Consider the following 18395-nt stretch of genomic DNA (forward strand, 5'->3'; position numbering starts at 1 on the left):
CTACAAGTATACTGACTGCCAGACAAATACAGTCCTGTCATGACTGCCTTTTCCAGTCATCAGGAGACACTGCTCAAGAGCATGGCTGTCCTTGCTTATTATATTTGATAAATATTCTAGTTTTAGTTTCTATCCCTAGAGTGGTGCTGCTTAAAAATAAAAATATTATTTTTGAGTTTAATTGCACCAGCAGATCCAGTTCTTCATGGTTTTTGAAGAGTAGGGTCATGACTAATTATTTTATAAACATGAATACTGTTTTTTGGTATAGGCAGGGATTTCTGTGATTGCTTTACTAAATATGCTAGTCAGATTCACATGCTGGATGACTTTGAAATTGGTGACTTTCAGTAAACGTCTCATGGATTATACAATCCATATAATGACGATAACATATTTCTACAATATCAGAAAATTCATATTTCTCAATAGAAACAGTATTTTGAATCTTTATAAATAGCTTCAATGGCATAGAACAAATTATTTCAGCAATCTTCTCCATTATTCACAAAAGTATCTGTTAAAACTTTCTTAAAGTGAGACATATGTATGTTTACTTGAATGGTTTTATATAAAAACTAACTGCCCTTTTAAAATCAAGAGGGCTCCTTCATACTTTATAAAGCATAAGAAATAATTTATCTGTGATGTTGAAAAGTATTTGTCAAATAAAAAGATGACTTAGCCTTCAAAAAATTACTTAAGTATGGGCAATGTTTGTTGAAGCTATTCCTCATTTTAAAATAGTCCCTATGTTACCAGAAAAGGGGATTTGTTATCCAGTTGCCAACTTCATACCAAAAGTACATTATTTGTATCCATGTGCAAAAATGTGTTTGAATATTTTCAATAAAAATGTTTTTAATTTTATTTCAGCAACGAAATCCTGATGTTCGTCATGTGGATTTGGAGATCCTATAGACTTGGCAGAAGGAAATCTTCAGGTTGCTACCATTTTGGAAAGAAGTCATGTAAAGGGCTGAAAAGCTTCTGAAATTGCAGTGACCTCAGCACCATACCTTGCTTACTTTTGCTGTAGGCTTCCTGGACTGTTAGCACTGCTTCTGTTTCTGGGAGAGCACTAGACTTGCAGACAAAGATTTCCATGGCAAAATCAATTTTAAGAAGCTACTTGATTTAAATTCCACAGGAGAGTTTGTCAGAGTATATTTACTGCAATTCAGAACTTAAGACTTGAGGTTTAGTTACACAAATATAGCTGCCTGAAAACATACAACACACTTAGTTTTTCCGTTTGTGTCCCTTTGCAGTCAGTTTGCACTTCTTTAGTTTCTTTCAAGATATCATTAAAGGTTCTTGGGAGATATTAAGATTAGCTAGGAAGAGTTTGTTCCAGTGGAACCTGCCAACCTTAAACTAATTATAATATTTCAACTGTGTGATTGTTTCACAGTTTTTCTTTTCTATGAGAGAAATTCTTTCAAACAGGCGCTGGCCTTCTCTCAAGTACCATGACCTGGAAACCTGCTTTTTGCCAGTGTTGTGATTACCAGCCGCACTTCAGAAAAACAAGGTTTTTCTCCTCAGTGGAGTCAGCTGTATGTGGTTAGCCAGAGTATGTTAAGTTATTGTGAAGAAATTACTGTGTAGAGATTTCAGTGAACTTCCTCTGCTTAAATTTTGTTCTTTTTTCCCTACTTTGACACTTGTTCTCTTATTTGTAAGTATCTTCAGATGTAATCTGGGAGATATTTATGGTAGTGCTTATTAAAAGTTACCTGGCATTTTTGGCTTTTTATACTTTTAATAGGCTGTATTGCCAGATATGGTCTTTGCTAGAAGGTGTAAGAGATGTAGTTGGAAGTTACAATAGTAAAAAATGTATTAGAACTATTTATAATTAAACAAATGAATACATTGTACTTTTAATTTATTTACCTCTAGACATTATCTATTATCTGAATTCTAAACCGTTTATTTTGTGTTTATTAAGAATTGACCTTGCTTGTTTGGGAAAGTAAAGTAATTCTATCAGTGGTCCTCAACAATCGTGAGATAACTGCTTAGAGTTTGTAACTTTGAAATGTGCAATTCTAGCACTGTATATAATCAGCCTCAAGGCTTTCTGCAGTAGGCATCCAAGTTGTACCAGATTCTTTGAGACCCAGCCTTTATTAATAAGGCCATGAGTACTGATCATGCAAGTTGAAATATTAGTGAAATAACTGCATATAAATAACTCTGAGGAAAATCCTTTATGCACTTTAACATATTTCAGTAAAATGAGAATTGCTCATGGGTGAGAGGTGGTAATAAGATACTCCTAGTGACTCAGTTGCTGAGTAATGACTGACTTGCTGAAAGAAGAAATGTTGATATGAAACACAAGTCTTCAACAATCAACTTAAGATTAAATTACAGGCATTGCAGCAAATAGTAATTGTGGAGACCAATATGTCCAGATTTGACTGAAAGCTTTTTAGAATGTTTGTTTCATACTAAGTGTCACTTACCAGTGAATTATGAGAATTTAAAATAGCATGCCTTCTGACAACTGCGAAGCACTTTGCATGCTGGTCATTTTAAGTAGAAAAACATTCCAGAGTTTAGTTACAGACAGGACTTCACATACACTAATTGTGGGTGAAGGGGTCTCTTTAGTACTCTTGCCCATAATCCCTGTTCACTGTTGGCTTCTTTATAGCATATTAGCTGCTTATGGCTAATCCAAAAGAAGGCTTACTTCATCTGGCTTTCTCCTATTGTGAGAAATACCCTATCTCCTAATTTCTCCTATTGTCTCTCATCTCGGTATGCACTCTGCTGATGTTATCTTATTCATGAAGACCACTGGCATCTGATAATGCATAACCTCTTTTCTTTTTTCTAGAATATTTATATGGATTTTGAATTTGAATAAACACCTTAATAAACCCAGAAACGTTATTCCAGAAATCTTAAAAACCTGAAGAGAAGTAAAACTGGGAAAATGTTCTTACTGGGGGGTTAGTGAAGACAGCCAATGTGATCTAAGTGGTTTGTATGCTGGAGTTACTGATGAATGAATAGTGGTAGTATGCACTTTGCAGGGCAGAAATTTCACTGAGAGGTTAGTAAATGTTATCTCAATACCGAAGTGTTCCCATATCTTGTTTAAGAGGAGGCATGAGTTTATAATTCTTACAGGGCATCTGCTCCAAAAGCCTATAAAAATGTTTTCTTATTCTTCAGAGATGTAGTTCGTATGAATTCTGATCTTAATTTCCTTATCTGAGTCAGAAGCATACCCATCCACACACCTTTTGTTTGTGTTCCAAGATAAAATTCAGATCCCTGTCTCCCAGTTACATTATTGATTATAGCATCACAATATGTTAAATTTAAGAAGCCAGAACCTGAATGTTTTTGGGTACATCACAGTTACATAGTTTGAGGACCCAGTTCCATTTTTAAAAATGACCTGGATGGTGATGTACCACAAAAAGGCAGGCAGACCAGTTTTGGCAATACCTTGTAAGTTTACACGTCTTGCAGTTGGATGAAAATACTGATTCATTGAGCCTGTCAGGTTGGAAAGAAAAAGTAATTCCAAGCTGTTACATTTTAATATATATTATAATTTGCAGATTGTTTTTAACAGTTTTGACATTTTTACTGCTTTTTTTCTTAGCTGCCTTTATGATCTAAAACTTGAGGTGATGTGGGTCCAGTACTTAGTTTACTTTTGTTTTAGTGTTTTTGGGGAAAATGTTTAGTGAATACATTTACGTGACAGAATCCTCAGAATTAAAGAAAACTTAGAGTGGATTTTTTCCTTATCACAAATGCAGTTGCATAATGTTTCTTTTAGATTGATTTTTAAGGAAAAGGAGTGAGGATTTAGCTAACAATAAAGTTACATTCTAGGATTTTTTCAATTAAGGTGTAGTCTTTTAAAATGTATTTTTGTAGACTGGCCTTGCAGGTTCTATTTTTTCAAACTGTGTTTGAAGTACTATTGCCCTCTGCTTTGTGAAAGATTGCTTATGTGTTGCACAATGTCTCATAATTCTGTAAAACTTAGTGTTTGAAAAAATTGTTTTAGTGTTCCAATATACTGAGTGATCTTAGTGTATTTTAAGTCAAAGTAGGCTGAACACTAAAAATAAGTGTTTTCCTGTAGAATTTGTTTTTCCATAAAAGATAAAATTCTGAAGTGATTACTTTTCCCCCATGAATCAATTTCAAGTCCAAATTGTCTCCTTTGTACACTGTGGAATTCAGTATTTGATGTGGTCTCCCTCTACCCCTCCACTTTCTAAAGCATTTATTAAGCATACTGTAGTAGTAAGTACTTTAGTGGACTGTTTGCAGAGTGTTCTGGTCTAGAAGTAGCAGGGACTTGGGGAACAGGAGAACATATTTTTTAAGGACAAGTTGCATCCTTTATCCTCTGTGACTCATACTCAAGCTGAAAGTTTTTTAGCCTCTGCTTTTCTCCTTCCTTGAATTCCCACAGATTTTATTATTTTTTAATAACTCTTGCTTTTAGAGGAGGAAGCCATTATGTACCTCTTACGTTTTTAATCGCAGGGCTAGATGCTACTCTTGGTCTCTGGATTTTGTACTGTACTTCTTGTTCATTGATAGTTGACAGTAGTAATTGCTGTTTTGAAAGCTACAAATCATGTTAGCCAAAACTACCAGAGTTTTCTGATTGTGGCAGGTGCAGTTTTTTCAGCTATATCTGGAGACTCAGTTTTTGTTGAGAGATTTTTACTGGCCCCTCTTTGATAAGGAGGAGTACGGGGAAGAGTTTTAGGTATGTTTTGTCTAGGTAATACACTGATTGCAATTCTGTGTTCTCCTTATTTGTTATCATTTTAGCTGACTCTTTTCCCATAACAAAGAAAAAATTATGCATTATGGAAGTACCTGTACTAATGATGAGTGCATCAAATACAGGCTTCCTGCAAAGAGTTTTTAGGCTTTTGTGTATTGAAAGTGTGGCAATTTTTGAAAATTCTCAATTAAGTAATCCTTTTTCTAAAGTTGATTTAGATGTGTTTCTTACAAAAGAATCCACAGAAGCATATTGTTTAAGATTTGAAAGAAAAGTATTTCGTTTTATGGTCATATGTTCTTAAGGCATTTTGTCTTGGTAGAATAGAACAATTGATTAATATTGACTCCTGTACAAAAACTGAACTTCTGTACATGCCTAAAGGCTTACATTGCAGAAGTGAATATAAAATGACAATGTGCTTTTTTCTTCTAGCTTAAGCATTATGCTGCTTCTGTTCTTATTGTTAGCTCTGAATAGAGAGTACAACTGACAACTCTTTTGCAGTTTACCTGCTTAATGTAAATGAGAAGTTGAGGTGTACCAAAAAGCTTTTTTTTTTTTGTAGAGGGGTTGTGTAGCTCAAATAAGTAATTTTTCCTTTCTTGTTAGTAAGACACAAATAATTAAGATCAAAAGTAGACTATATCTTTATTACATATAAAAAGAAATAGGAATCCAGGCTTTAAAGCACAATAGTCAGATTTTTGAAATGCATGTCCTTTGAGGAAAATAAAATGTGCCAGGAGCTCTGAGTGTGGTTGTATGGACTATAGAAACGGCGGTCAATCAGGTTTTGCTGAAGCAAAAGAAAAGAAACTGTAACAAAGTGTGTGCTAAAAAGAACAGAATACAAGGAAGGAAAAAACCTAAGGTGTTGAGCACTTGGGAATAGGAAAAGATGAACACAGTCTGAGAAATGTGGCCAGAAATAAGAAATGATGATTGGAGAGGAAAAGAACAGTAAGAAATGATACTTGATTAGAATGCATAAAACTGTGTAGTATGACATTCTCTTTCTTTTAGCAATATTCAGATAGTTGGGTGGTTCCTCCCTCCCACCCCCAGCAAAAACTCCTCTTCCTCCCCCCCGCCCCGTAATGAAAATCAGTGCCTCCGTTTAACTGTTGCCTAGTACGGTATTCAGTCTTGCAGGCGTAAACCTGTTTGCCCTCTGAAAACTTAGTCTTATTGCTAAGGGTGATGGTGTAAGCTCAGTCTGGAGCTTTGTTGGTGAGGTATGTATTTGGTGAGTGGAGGGTGATTAATTTTAATTGTGGAAATGGGAGCTGGTGTGAATTAAAGAGAAAATGAATTGATTCTTTTAGCCAGAAAATGATTGAAGCACCATACTGAAGATGTTACGGGGGGGGGGAGGGAGGAGGGGGAAGTGCAGTGTTCTAAGGTCTACAGAATTCTTGCAATGTATGTAATCGTTGGTGAATATGTTAGTCCATATTTTTCAAGTTGCTTAAATGTCTGGATAAGCACGATTTCTACTTAAATCATCACTTTCTAAAAAGGAGTTACAGAAAACATTCAAAACATAATGTGAAAAGGATGTACATTTTTTAAATACCACAGAGAGATACTATAACAGATTATAGTAGATAGTAGATATAGTATATGCTACTATAGCATATAGTAGATAGGCAGAAAACTCTCGTTCTATCCTATATTACATGAGGCTCTTGAGGACAATTTCTTTTTTCTGTGTAAATCAAAGCCACCAATTGAAATAAAAGGTCTTGGTTACTTTTTATAAGTGTTACACTAACAGTAACCCTGGTCAAATTTTTGTATTGTCAGCATTCATAGTGCTGTTATGGGGAGAAGGTGTCTGTTAAAATAGTGGAATACAGCTCCATACTCCAGGATACATTTGATTTTTGTAACCTAAATTTAGACTGTATTTAAAACTTCTGAGGTTGTGATCAGCTGCTTCAAATCTGAAGACAGAAGAAAAAAAAATGCAGTGTTGTATAAATGATGTAATATAAAGTTTTTTTTGTAAGTTTCTTTTCAAATTAAAGATGCTGAAGAACTATGTGAGAAGAAGCACTTGAAAAATGCCTAAAGCATTTGGAAAGCATTTTGGCTATCGCCAAAATTTTATTAAGTCTGAAAGTCAACGGTGAGGATTTTCACTGGTGGTAGAACTTTCAAAGGGGGATCTCAAAGTTGAAACATGTTTTTCCATGCAGCCTTTTAATCAAATGTCCCTGTGTCGTGTCTCCTCCCCCCCCCCCCTCCCCCAGCTTTTTGGTGTGTTGGCTTTTTCATTCTGTGTCTTGGTTACTTCATATTAGTAGAGGGAAGTCATTTTGATTTGTGAAGTGTAGACATTTAAATATTTCTCTGCATATGTTCTTTCTTTTGTAATTATACTTGAATTCGGTACATCCTGTAAAATATCTGGAAGTTGTAATTATTCAGTAAAATGTTACATAGCTGGTAAAGGTGGTGTTCTGTTAATTCAAGCAATTTTATCTATATTGTAAAGGTAAGCAATAACACTGGCTTTAGGCAGTTGATGACTTGCTACGTTTCTGAATTCAAAATGCATATAACAGTATTTTATGGATGCAAAACAAAGGTTATATCCATCTATTTGTACTAGTTACTCAGTTTGCCTTTGTGATGTTGACAGTACACACTCTGTTAAATAGTATGCACTCGGTACGTGAGCAACCTGCCTAGAATAGCCAAGCTGTATTTATTAATACTCCGTACTTCACTGGCAACTGTGCCTTTCATCCTCTTCACCCCCAGCCCCGAAGAGTGCAGTTTCTTCCCCAGTGCAGAAGCTCTTCTGCCTGGCTCAGAGGCCCCACTGGCACTGTCTCCAGTTTGGACTACCAGTCCTGATCCAGATCTAAGGATGACGTGAAGAAAGGTAGTAAGGCAGGTGGGTTGCATGTCTGTGTATAGTCAAGGGTATGGAGAAGTTCTTGAAGAGGTTGGGTTTATGTGTTGGACTTACATGGTAACTGTAGTTTGACAATCCCAGAAAAGCTGTCCAAGTCTCTTAAGAAAAAGCTAGGTATCGTTCACTTGAAATTAGTCAGCTTAGAAAGGATTTAACATACTGTTTGGTTCATTAAAGTGCCACTTTTTATCACTAAGACTGATGAAAACTGGTGATTAATCCAGTTATGGAAAGAACTACTTATAATTGGGCTAAAAAAATCAGTATGTGGTTGGAAAGAAGAGACAAAAATGCAAGAAGCCTGGGTGATAAAGTGGACAAACTTAAAAAACTGGAGTTTTTGTCTGTATGGTATCAGATATCAGAAGTAAGGTGGTCAAGCAACACACTGCAGGAAGGATTTTGGATATGCAACATATGTCTTGACTGCTAAAGATGTTTCATTTCATAGTTAAGAGACTCCCTTTCTCAAGGGATTTTCTTGCAGGGACACTGGACAGTAATGTGTGGTCTTCAGGTTGCAAAAGGCTGTGTGTCACAAACTCACCTCCTGCGTTCAGCAACATTATTTTTGGGTGGTGATACCATTGCCAACAGTTTCGGTTTGTGTGTGTTGGCTTTTTTTTCTTTTTTTTTTTTTTTTTTTTTTTAAATGAACCAAATGACACAAAATCTGCCTGAGCAGGGAAGTGACTGACTTCAGGGCCATGTCTGTCTGAGGTCAGGTCCGAATATTGGACTGTCTTTTGGGCTGTCTGAATAACCAGGCAGATGGTCTCAGCCATTTCAAGAGGGAGAGAGCTCTGTCTTTTCACTTAATGTAACCTGGAATCTTCAAAATCCTTTATTTGCCATTTGTGGCATTTGTTGAAGGGCCATTCTTAAATAATTGTCTTAAATGGTTGGTAATGTGTTGAAGTGGGACCTTGCAGTCAGCTGGTTGGGGGTGATCTTAACAGTTCTCTTCAAGAATCAATTTTGTCTGTCTTTCCTAATATTTTATGGGAGACTTCATGAAAAGATCATGGAAAAGGAACCTTCCTTTACCATTTGAATTAAACTTTTTGAAAACCTTAGGAAAGGGACATAATTTCTGCCTTCACAGAAGCCGTGCCAGCTCTGCCTCTAGTAAATTACCCATATTGACTTACCCAAGTTCTGTAGTGATTTTTTTTTTTTTTTAAATTTAGACTCTTTCAGTAGTTCTGCTGCTGAATTGGGGCTTAGTAGTAGGATCTTTTCTAGGCCCTCTTTCCTACAAACGAGGTGGCTTAAATGTTACTCAGTGCTCTAGTGTAACCTGATACTCAGTGTTTTGGAGAAATTTTTTTTTTTCCAGAAATACTGATTGAACAGCAGTTTACCATTGAAATAAATCAGGCCACTCTGGATACACAAAGAATTAAGTTTAGGGTCGAAATGTTTTTTCCAAAGCAAGCTGCAGTATTAAAGAAAATCCATCTTGCATTTGAGGGGCATACCAATACATTCATATGTGACCTTGTGTTCCCTGCATGTTATAATTGTATGTAGGTATCTTTGGTTGTAGATTTGTACCTCACCGATTGTCTTTCTCATGAAACAGACCAGTTATCTTAGCAAAAATAAAAAATACTGTGGAAGAAGACTCTAAACAATTTGGACAATCTGGAAACCTTGATGAAAGGAAGACATTTCAGTGAGGCTGTAGCTTTGAGAAGACCAAACTTGTGGTGTTCTATGTTCTGCCCTATGTTTTAATCTGGCTGTCAGAGACAGCATAAAGGGGTTTAACAGACCTGTGGTTGAACCCTGTGTGGCTGCTTTTAATGTCTTTAGCCACTCAGACTGACTGACATTAGAGGAAGAAGGTAGGGAAAACTGAGCAATGAAACGTCTATTAAGCAAGACACCTTACAAGGGGATACCTGAGCTATGCCATCATGTGTTACAGTGCAAGCTAAAGAAGTTAATAGAAATGGAAGGGATGCTCTTCACAACAGGGAGAAATTTGAATAGTTTTATGACAATTTATTGCTTTGATATCCTCAATCTCCAATGTACATAAAAGAAACAATTTTCAAGTGACTTGGATAGAGATGTATGTTTTTTGCACATTCTCTGCTCATTTTGTTTGCTAGGGGTGCATAATTTTGACCTCTATATGCTAAGGATAAATTAAAGTTATGTCAGTGCTAATCCTTACCAAAAGCTGATGTCAAAGCAAGACATCTAGGGCTGAGCTCAGATGAATTCCTTGGTGGGAGAATACTTTTGGCAGCTCTCGGTTTCTCCTGACAGCCCATTTTCTAGCCCCACTCCACCTGGAGAATGGATCAAAATGATGTATCCTCAGCAGAACAAAAGTGAGCAGAGAACAATGAAAATCATACACCTCTTTCTTGCATGGTGGTCTTTCAGACCTAGCCTTAGACTGAGGTTGAGGCACTGGCAAGGCACCCCAAGTCTAGTCCTGGGGATGAGTTCCTCATAGGAGAGTCTTCCTGCAGCCTTTAATTTCCTTCAGCAGGTAATGGTCTATTAAATACAAGGGATAAAGAGAAAAATAGCAGAGGGATGAGAGAGGAGGAGCCACATTTGTGGTGGTGTCTTGTTTCTTAATGTTGAATGAGATCTCTGCCTTTAAGATTTGGTCCCATGGCTATAGACATGAAATAATGTTCGCTTTGATAATTGTTGAATTTGAATGAGGAAATGTTCCTCTTTCAAGTTGTGGTTGTGCAAAATTTCCATGATATGCCTACTTATGACCCCAAACACTTACGTCTTGCTGGAGTGAAGCTCCTGAATAGATACGCTGTTCACATTTCTTAATTCTCTCCAAGCATAAATATGAGGGCATTTGTTCTTTCTTCTGCCATTGAAGAAAGCCAAGCTTTCTTAGAACCTAATTGTTCCTACCTTCTCTAAACAGCTCAGATCTGTTGCTTCCACTAAGAGCTTAGGTTTTGATCGAAGGAAATAGATGAATACTCATATTATCTCATCACAGAGAACTTAGCAAAGGACGACTGCTACTTGTAAGTAGGCCTATACGAAACTTGTGGATTTTGACCTGTTCTGCTCCTTCCCCTTTATGCCTTACACTGATTTCCTTGGTTCTGACCCTCAGTATATAGCTTCAGTCTCCAGGTGGTTCAAAACAAAGAGTTTTGGGTAGAGGAGACTAATTCCAAAGTCTGTGTTCCAAGAGCTCCACCTGCTCATTAGAGAATTGGACACTTCTGGATCATCGGGGGAGATGTGCAGCGATGCTCTGGCTAGCGTTTGGTGGGTTTACGAACACGCCAAGGTTAATTATTTTTCTTGGAGATTAGTCTCTCCCTGGAACTGTCTTCCTGATGCCGTGGATGGGAAAGGTGGCCTGGGTGTTTCCTTCATGTTCCTTTTGTCAAGAGATTGTTAGAACTGCTTGCTGCTCTGCTTCTCGTTTTGGATTATCCTTCAGAAAAAAATCCCTCTTTCCATCAGTTCAATAAGTAGTTCAGTTGTTGGCTCTTTCAGATTCACATCCTTTTGCAAGAAGACTTTTCAGTTTTTCACTCACGTTACTACAAGGCATTTTTGAAAGGCTTAATTAGACTTTTTCTGCTGTACTACTGACCCTGTTGCTAAATGGGAATTAAATTTAATACTAACTTTTCTAATGGGAAACTACTTTGAGTCATTAGCAAACCTGTTGCTTTCCATTTTCTTACAAAGACTGCCGTGGTTGTGGCAATTATATCTGCCAGATGAGTAGGAGAGTTTATAGTGTTTTTAAGGACAAAAGGTTTTTTAGCTTTTTCCCAACACACTTATGTCAGTTCACATCAGATTTTTTTTTTTTCTCTTGACTCAGGTAATTAATCTGCTGGTGTAGGTTTGTTTTTTTTTTTTTTTTCCCCTTAACACCATACATCTGCAGTAGAAGCTGCTTTTATACTTCAGATGTTGAAGAGTCTATGGAGGAGGGTTTTTGTATTCACAGGGCAAGGTCATATACCGAGATCTGCCAAGTATTCCAAGCGACTCCACGGGGCAGGGAGGATTTATACCTGCAGAGCTCTTCATGTATGAACTTGCTAGGAAATAACCAGGACAGAGCCTTTGATTTAAACAGGCCCTGCTCAAGGAGTGCTCAAGTCACATCAGTGGTATTGGTTTGATCTATCAATAACTAAGATCTATATGATTGTCACCTGGAGCTGTATTCATGCTCTCCTCCTGCTGAAGCACCTGGGGACCATTTGTAGTCACCCGAGGTGCAGATGAGCATAAGTAACTGCCAGGTAAGGAAAGATGAGTTTGTTCTTCCCTGTTCTTTTTGAGATATCATCTATGTGCGTGTTTACAAACCAAAGCTAAACTTTGCAAGTTGGTACTCATCTTGCGTTGTTGTCTGTGCTGTGTGATTGCAAAGCTATGAGAACATGGTGAAGGCAGTATCTTAAGGACTCAGATGTTAGGAGAGAGCAAAATTGACGCTGCTGTGCAAATGTAACTCAGTCTCCTTGTGCCTGGGAGTCCTTATGTCTACTCTACAAGGCTGCTGTTGCCCAATGCCTCAGCCTCCCGCAGGAGGATGCTGCTCCTTCAGCAGTGATTTGGTATTTTGTTTTATCCTCGTCATTTGATCCATGGCCTGGTTTTATGTACTGCATGCACTCAAACTACTTTGCAGGCAGGGTTGTTACTCTCTTCAAGGGCTTCTCTGTTGTGCTTAGCGCTACAGCTCTGGTTCTTCAGTAGCATGAATCTTCACAAAACCCCTATGAAAGAAGAGGTAGAACTACCCCAGTTTTGGGCATAGCGGGCTGAAGGTTGAAACATGCCACCTCATGCTGTGTTCCCTGGGACTCCGATGCTTCAGTCTCCTCACCGTGATGGAAGCATTTCCTATTCTGACACTCCTCCTTCCACTGGCTTCAGTCACAGAGGTGCCTCAGCAGAGGAAAGGCGGCAGAGAAAACAGCAATTCCCACCTAGCTGAACTCCTGAGGGCTAGATTTTGCAACTTGAGTAGTCTTGTTAAAAAAAGATTACAAAGACTTTTATAATGTGAGCTTGCACATGAGCTTGTTCTAAGCCAATGAGGTAAAAAATAAATTCCTTCATACGCGTGAGATTCAATGGCTGACTTTGATGTTAAAGGTCCTCTTCAGGGACATCTTGGTACTTCAGCAAAGGCACAACTGCCAGCAGCTGTGGGCCATGCTTCTGAATGGACCAGCACAGTTTAACTATTGCCTTGCCAGTATGTTTAACAGGTATTTAGTGGAAGAGTAATAAAATGCGACATTACTGAATTACACCCCCCAGCTGTGCCGTCTGTTCCCCTTATTTCCCAGGTGTGGTTCTCCCCCATCCCAGGGACCTCCTCCTTACCCCTTCGCTCTGCCTGTCCAGCCCCAGTCGCTACCTCTGATGCTTATCACCTTCTTATAGACTCCTCTGTTAGACCTCATCTTTCCAAGTTTCAAAAACCCAATTGCTGCTACTGGTTCCTTACCTACATGCTCTCCTTCCCTGCCAGCTTTCCCTGCCAGTTTCCTGCCTGTACTGCCCCATCACCCCATCGGTTTCCCCATAGCCCATCCCCATTCACTCCTGCCTCTGGATCTACCCTCTGACATTTCAAGTCATGCCCCAAAGGTCTGGGAAGTCAGAGCTTTCCAAAGAGATGTTAATTATAATTTTTTTCAGAGGGATTAACACAGTTTTTTTCACCTACATTTCTAAGAATCACCTGAAATTATTTTGGTGAGGGTTTCACGAATGAGGATTTTCACAGAAAATACAGTAGGCTGAATCCCTTGATCTAGAAAATGTCAGCCCAACCCCGGTTAGTTTTGCAACATTACAGGCACCTGAAAGCATTGTTTTATAATGGAAATATTTGGCAACCGTTTCTATGATTCTGTGATAACGGATGACACCAGCCTGTGGCCAGGCCCGTCTTGCTTCACAGCCCAGCAGAAGGGTTTGCCGTGGTGAATGTTTGTCACCGTAATTCCTCTACAAATTATTTGGAGTCGGGATTTTCTAAGGTGTTTAAGAGAACAGGAGACATTCAGCCATCACTGAATTTTGAATTAAAATGGGATTTAAACTTCACCGCTTGAAAATCCAGGTTTTAAGATTGCAGATGGGTACTTTCTCTGAATGGCCTTTCTATCTAACCAGCGTATAAATATACGTGGTTTTATTTTGAGGTGAAAATGATTTATATTACATTCATACTTGAATTCTTCATAATCTTTCACTGCACTTGCTGGTGCTTCATACCAAACAAGCATTTAATGCAAAAGACAACCCTCTAGCCTTTTATATAAATCTAAGTCTAAAACTTTTAATGTATATTCACAGTGAGAACCAGTTGTGACGGCTGTCACACCGACACAACAACGCCTATAGAGAAAGAGAGAGACAGGTTAACCAGAGACGAACTTTTATTGTGCATTTTTATGCAACAGAACAAATGGAACTGGAGGTATGTAGTAATAAAACCAATATTCAAATTAGAATTAACACCTGAAATAGTAAACTGTAGGTAACAAATGTCTTTATAATTAAAAAATATTGACTGTTTAAAAAATTATCTAAGATTTTATATTCTTTAAAAGAAATGTGTGTTGCCACATAGAAAACAATTCACACATCCTATAGAAATTGTCACAAAAACCTTACTAGTCTATATTACACTATGCACTTTTTTTTTGTACAATATCGGGTAAAGGTCTATCCCTAACCTGTACTTACTCTACACGGTACAATCATCATTAGAAAGTATTCATAGAATTAACTACACCATAACAATAAAAATATCAGGATTAATGGTTTTTTAATCACAGTTTCTCCACAAATATTTGTCATAGAAAATATAGCGAAGGCATGTTGGCACAGATGGGCGTGCGGTACTGCTACACAAAGTTTGAGAGAAGGCAGATACATAAATGACAGTAAGATTAAAGAGTATGGAAGGATAAGACAAGAATCTCTATCCTCCTGGGACTTTCTGGAGTGACATGATAGATAGCGGTTTCCTTCTGTCGCAAGCCTGCTGTCTACATCCAGCGCTGGGAAGGGATGTGCTGACTTACAAAGCACACTGCTTAAATACAGATATCTCGCTCTGCAAGGGCTTATGTGCTATCTATTATTTTGGGCCCCATACTATTATACCTAACATCTTGCGGATATTTGGACACTTCAATGTGTATGAATTTATAATGCCTCATGAACAAATTAATCAGAATAAGCTGTTGTGAAAGGTTTGGGGCTTTTTTTAAATGAAATGGGTGGGTCAAGAGTCAAGTGGCCATGATGGCAATTAAAAACAAAGACAGACAACTGAGAAAAGTTGTTGTACTCCATTATTTTAAAACCGAACATGAACAAAAAAAGATGAGCTGGTGTCTGCTAATGCCTGTCTGTGACTATGATTCATGTCACTGGCCAGTGCACGCAAGCAACCGAGGGCAAAACTTTGTTCATAAAGAAAGGTCCAAACCTGCAAAGCCATTTCTAGTGCCAAAGTGGCTTTCAGGATGAAACTATACATTTGGTTATTTTGCACAATATGAGAGAGTGGTTCCAGGACACTGGCTACACTTCTTACACTAAAAATAAAGCTAGGCTTACTAGTTATTTCAGCAAATCTTTAGGTTATTAAGTGAGAGAGGTCTGTCCAGTCCAGTAATTCTGTTCTGTGACTGTTAAAAATGAAGCGTTTGTATTTTTAACCTCATACGATTAAACATTTGAAAGGAAACCATCACAATGTTTACAAAAATACAGCATGATACATATCGCCGTGGACAAATTTACAGTATAATGTTGACTCGCACGTTCTGACATGTTTTACCAAGTAGTTCTGGCAAGTGTCACCACATTAAACATAGACCAGCAAGACTTACACCATCTGAGCAATGTAACATCGTCTATTATAGTTCTTTTAAAAAAAGTGTAAGTTCAACACTGAAAAGCTACTACAGGATATCTGTACCGTGACATTTCTATACACTGAGTTTCTCCTCCAGAGGCCACCATGCACCGTTGACCGCTCAAAGAAAGTCACCTCTTGCCTGTAGTGAGGGATGCTGTCCCAAACCCCTTGGCCTGGTGAGGTCCAGTGTGACTAAACTGCTCATTCACTTGTAGAAAATAAATGAGTTATTCTGGGGCAAGTGAGTGCCTTTCAACCCCCTTTTAAAAATCACCAAAAATAAAATGAATCGAGAGGTACTGGACATTTAAGAGCCTAAAGCATATCCTGGCTGACCGAGGTCCCACCTACGGCGATGCACGGTGAAGACCGTGTCCCGAGATGCCCTGTGGGCCAGGCGTGAGAGACTGGTCACAACCGCAGGCAAAGAGGAGGCAGATGGCAGGAAGAAACTATCGTGTGGGCAAGCTGACCTTTGAGAGACTGCCTTAGTCCTCCATCTGCGGTCAGGCCGGAGCTAGAGGAGCACTTCACCCGAGGGCCCTTCCTGATCTTTGAGGAAGGGGTTGGGTGTCTCCTGCCCTGCCCGGCGCATGGGGAGAAGGTCGGGAAGGAGAGGAGAAGGGTAAAAGAAACGATTAGTAGCTTCTCTTGTGGCTTGCACGAGGCGGTTAGGAAAGCTGGGGAGTATGAGATAGGCGTTCAGGAGAGTCAACGCTGATGAGGTAGCGCTAAGGATGGTCAAAAGCAAAGTGAACTTCCTTTCCAAAAACCAGTTCCCTGTACCTGCTAGTGGGGAAATGTTGCCTCAAGGAGAGCTGGTTCAGGCTGTGAAGGATGCCAGCACTGGCCTGAGCGACTGGACAAGGGTAAGGAGATGGAAACACCCTGACGCGGAAAGGAAAGGGTATCGTTTCTTTGGCATTGCATATTTCTGGAGTGCATCAATTTGGAGGGACAACGGCCTCCCAGGCCTTTAAAAGTAAAGGTTTTCAGTGGACTGTTTTTTTTTTAAAGTTGGTATCTGCTTCCAATGTTATGTGCTGTTGTGAATTCTGCTCTAGCACAGCTCTCTTCCTACAGCTCTTAGTTAGTCTGGACCCCATGTTTACTTACGACAGAAGGTTAAACTAGGCTCTTCTTACCCAACCCCTCCCTGAATGCAACACTGAGCATCTGACTGTTAAGACCAGCACATTGCCTCATCTATTTCAAGGAATGGATATAAAACACAAATGAAAGCAAAAACAAGAAAAGGCAATTTAAAGCCTCTAAAGCTACATAATATGGCTGCAGAATAGGAACAGACAAAGCAAAACCTGTCTTCTGAAATGGCAATTTGTTTTTAGCAATCTTGTTTTAATGAAAACTGTCATGATCAACTCTAATCCCCTAGAAATCTAGATAAATATAGTGTCTATCTGATATAAACAGCAATTTTTATCTATTAGAAGTGCCTGTTATTGTTCTGAGTCTTTGAAGGATTCTGCTGTTGACGAGCGCTGCTGTTTTACCCGGGAAGCTTAATTTCCTGGCAGAGTTGGCTAAAGGAACTCTGTGAATTTTCCATCTTGTACGCTATTTTAAGATAGCATTTATAATTATGTTATTTTCTCTTAGGAAATGGGAGACCACTTCTTTTTTTGTCATAAGCGTGCAGACTTGTTCTTACAGCTCCTACTCAGGGAAAGCAAATAGTACCCAGCTGTTCTGGGTCCAGACCTGGGCTTGTTATCAATAGGCAGACGAGACAGTAGCTGCTGTTTCTTTTGACATTTTTATAGTTTTTAAATGATCTTTCCTCTAGAACTAGATGAAACGAACTGCAATTTCCCTTTGAAGGTGCTATGAAGGATTTGCAAATAATAGGCACTGTGAAGTCCCATACAGCAGGTCTTGAAATGGATTTCTTTCTGCTAACTGGGATGTGGTAGGATGGAGAAGCTGAAATGTATGCAGTATGTGTTCAAACATGCTTTGGACTCTTAAATGACAGCAGGGTAAGTATGTTTAACAAATAGTCTCTCCTAAATTAAGTGGTTGCTACTGTTGTATGAGGTTCTTCTCACTGCCATCAATCACCAGATCCATCTTGCATACCTCTATTGAAGACTTCGTCCTGTGATCCTGGATGGTCAGTCCCCTCATAATACGAGTTCCCGTTGTGAAGGAAAGTCCCCACCGCGCGCCCTTGACGAGCGTGTCCTACTGCGTCGCTGAATACCTTGTTTATTTGCTCTTCGGATGGCATCCACCAGTCCGGGTTGGAAGTACAATGCATCCTAATGAACTCTGCAGGAAAACATGCAAGGATAAAAAACAACTTGTCTTTGCAGCATCCGTCAAGGCGTCAAAAGCTCATGGGAAATAAGAAAGGGGGCATTACTGCTCTCCTTAAGCAGAAGTAAAGCCTTATGGGGGATGCCATGATAATGCCACTTGGACCTATTTTATTTCTGTACAAGTGTGTTTCTTCACATGCAGTGTATGTTGTGATACCTGAGCTAATTATGTGACACATGGGACCTGCAGATAAAATCCCTTCTTGTGGAAATAAAAAGAACTAATTCAAAGTGACGGTTGTGATTCAGCGTGTGCAATACATGTGAAAGCTAACATGAACCAGGATGTATTTCATTTGAAACCTGTTGTGTATTTATACCTTAAGGTGATTACTCTCGTGGATCTTTATGATCTCCCTCTGCTGGCTGCCTCAACATCTGCAGGCTGCAGTAGCCCACAGCCTGCTTGAAAAT

The 18395-nt window shown here is 38.8% G+C and overlaps 2 protein-coding genes across 2 annotated transcripts in view; one reads left to right on the forward strand and one right to left on the reverse strand.

Moving 5' to 3' along the window:
• The window catches only part of SLC30A9 (solute carrier family 30 member 9), a 39243-nt gene extending 32010 nt beyond the window's left edge, over positions 1 to 7233 (forward strand). Inside the window, exon 18 of the mRNA XM_072861395.1 lies at positions 877 to 7233. Within this exon, the coding sequence (XP_072717496.1) occupies positions 877 to 921 (45 nt within the window). The 3' untranslated portion in view covers positions 922 to 7233. The remainder of the gene's footprint in view (positions 1 to 876) is intronic.
• A 10009-nt stretch (positions 7234 to 17242) lies between these two features.
• Positions 17243 to 18395, reverse strand: part of BEND4 (BEN domain containing 4) — a 29647-nt gene continuing 28494 nt past the window's right edge. Inside the window, exon 5 of the mRNA XM_072862553.1 lies at positions 17243 to 17931. Within this exon, the coding sequence (XP_072718654.1) occupies positions 17714 to 17931 (218 nt within the window). The 3' untranslated portion in view covers positions 17243 to 17713. The remainder of the gene's footprint in view (positions 17932 to 18395) is intronic.

This window comes from Ciconia boyciana, chromosome 5 (genome assembly GCF_034638445.1).
Source record: "Ciconia boyciana chromosome 5, ASM3463844v1, whole genome shotgun sequence".
NCBI classification, from domain to species: Eukaryota; Metazoa; Chordata; class Aves; order Ciconiiformes; family Ciconiidae; genus Ciconia; species Ciconia boyciana.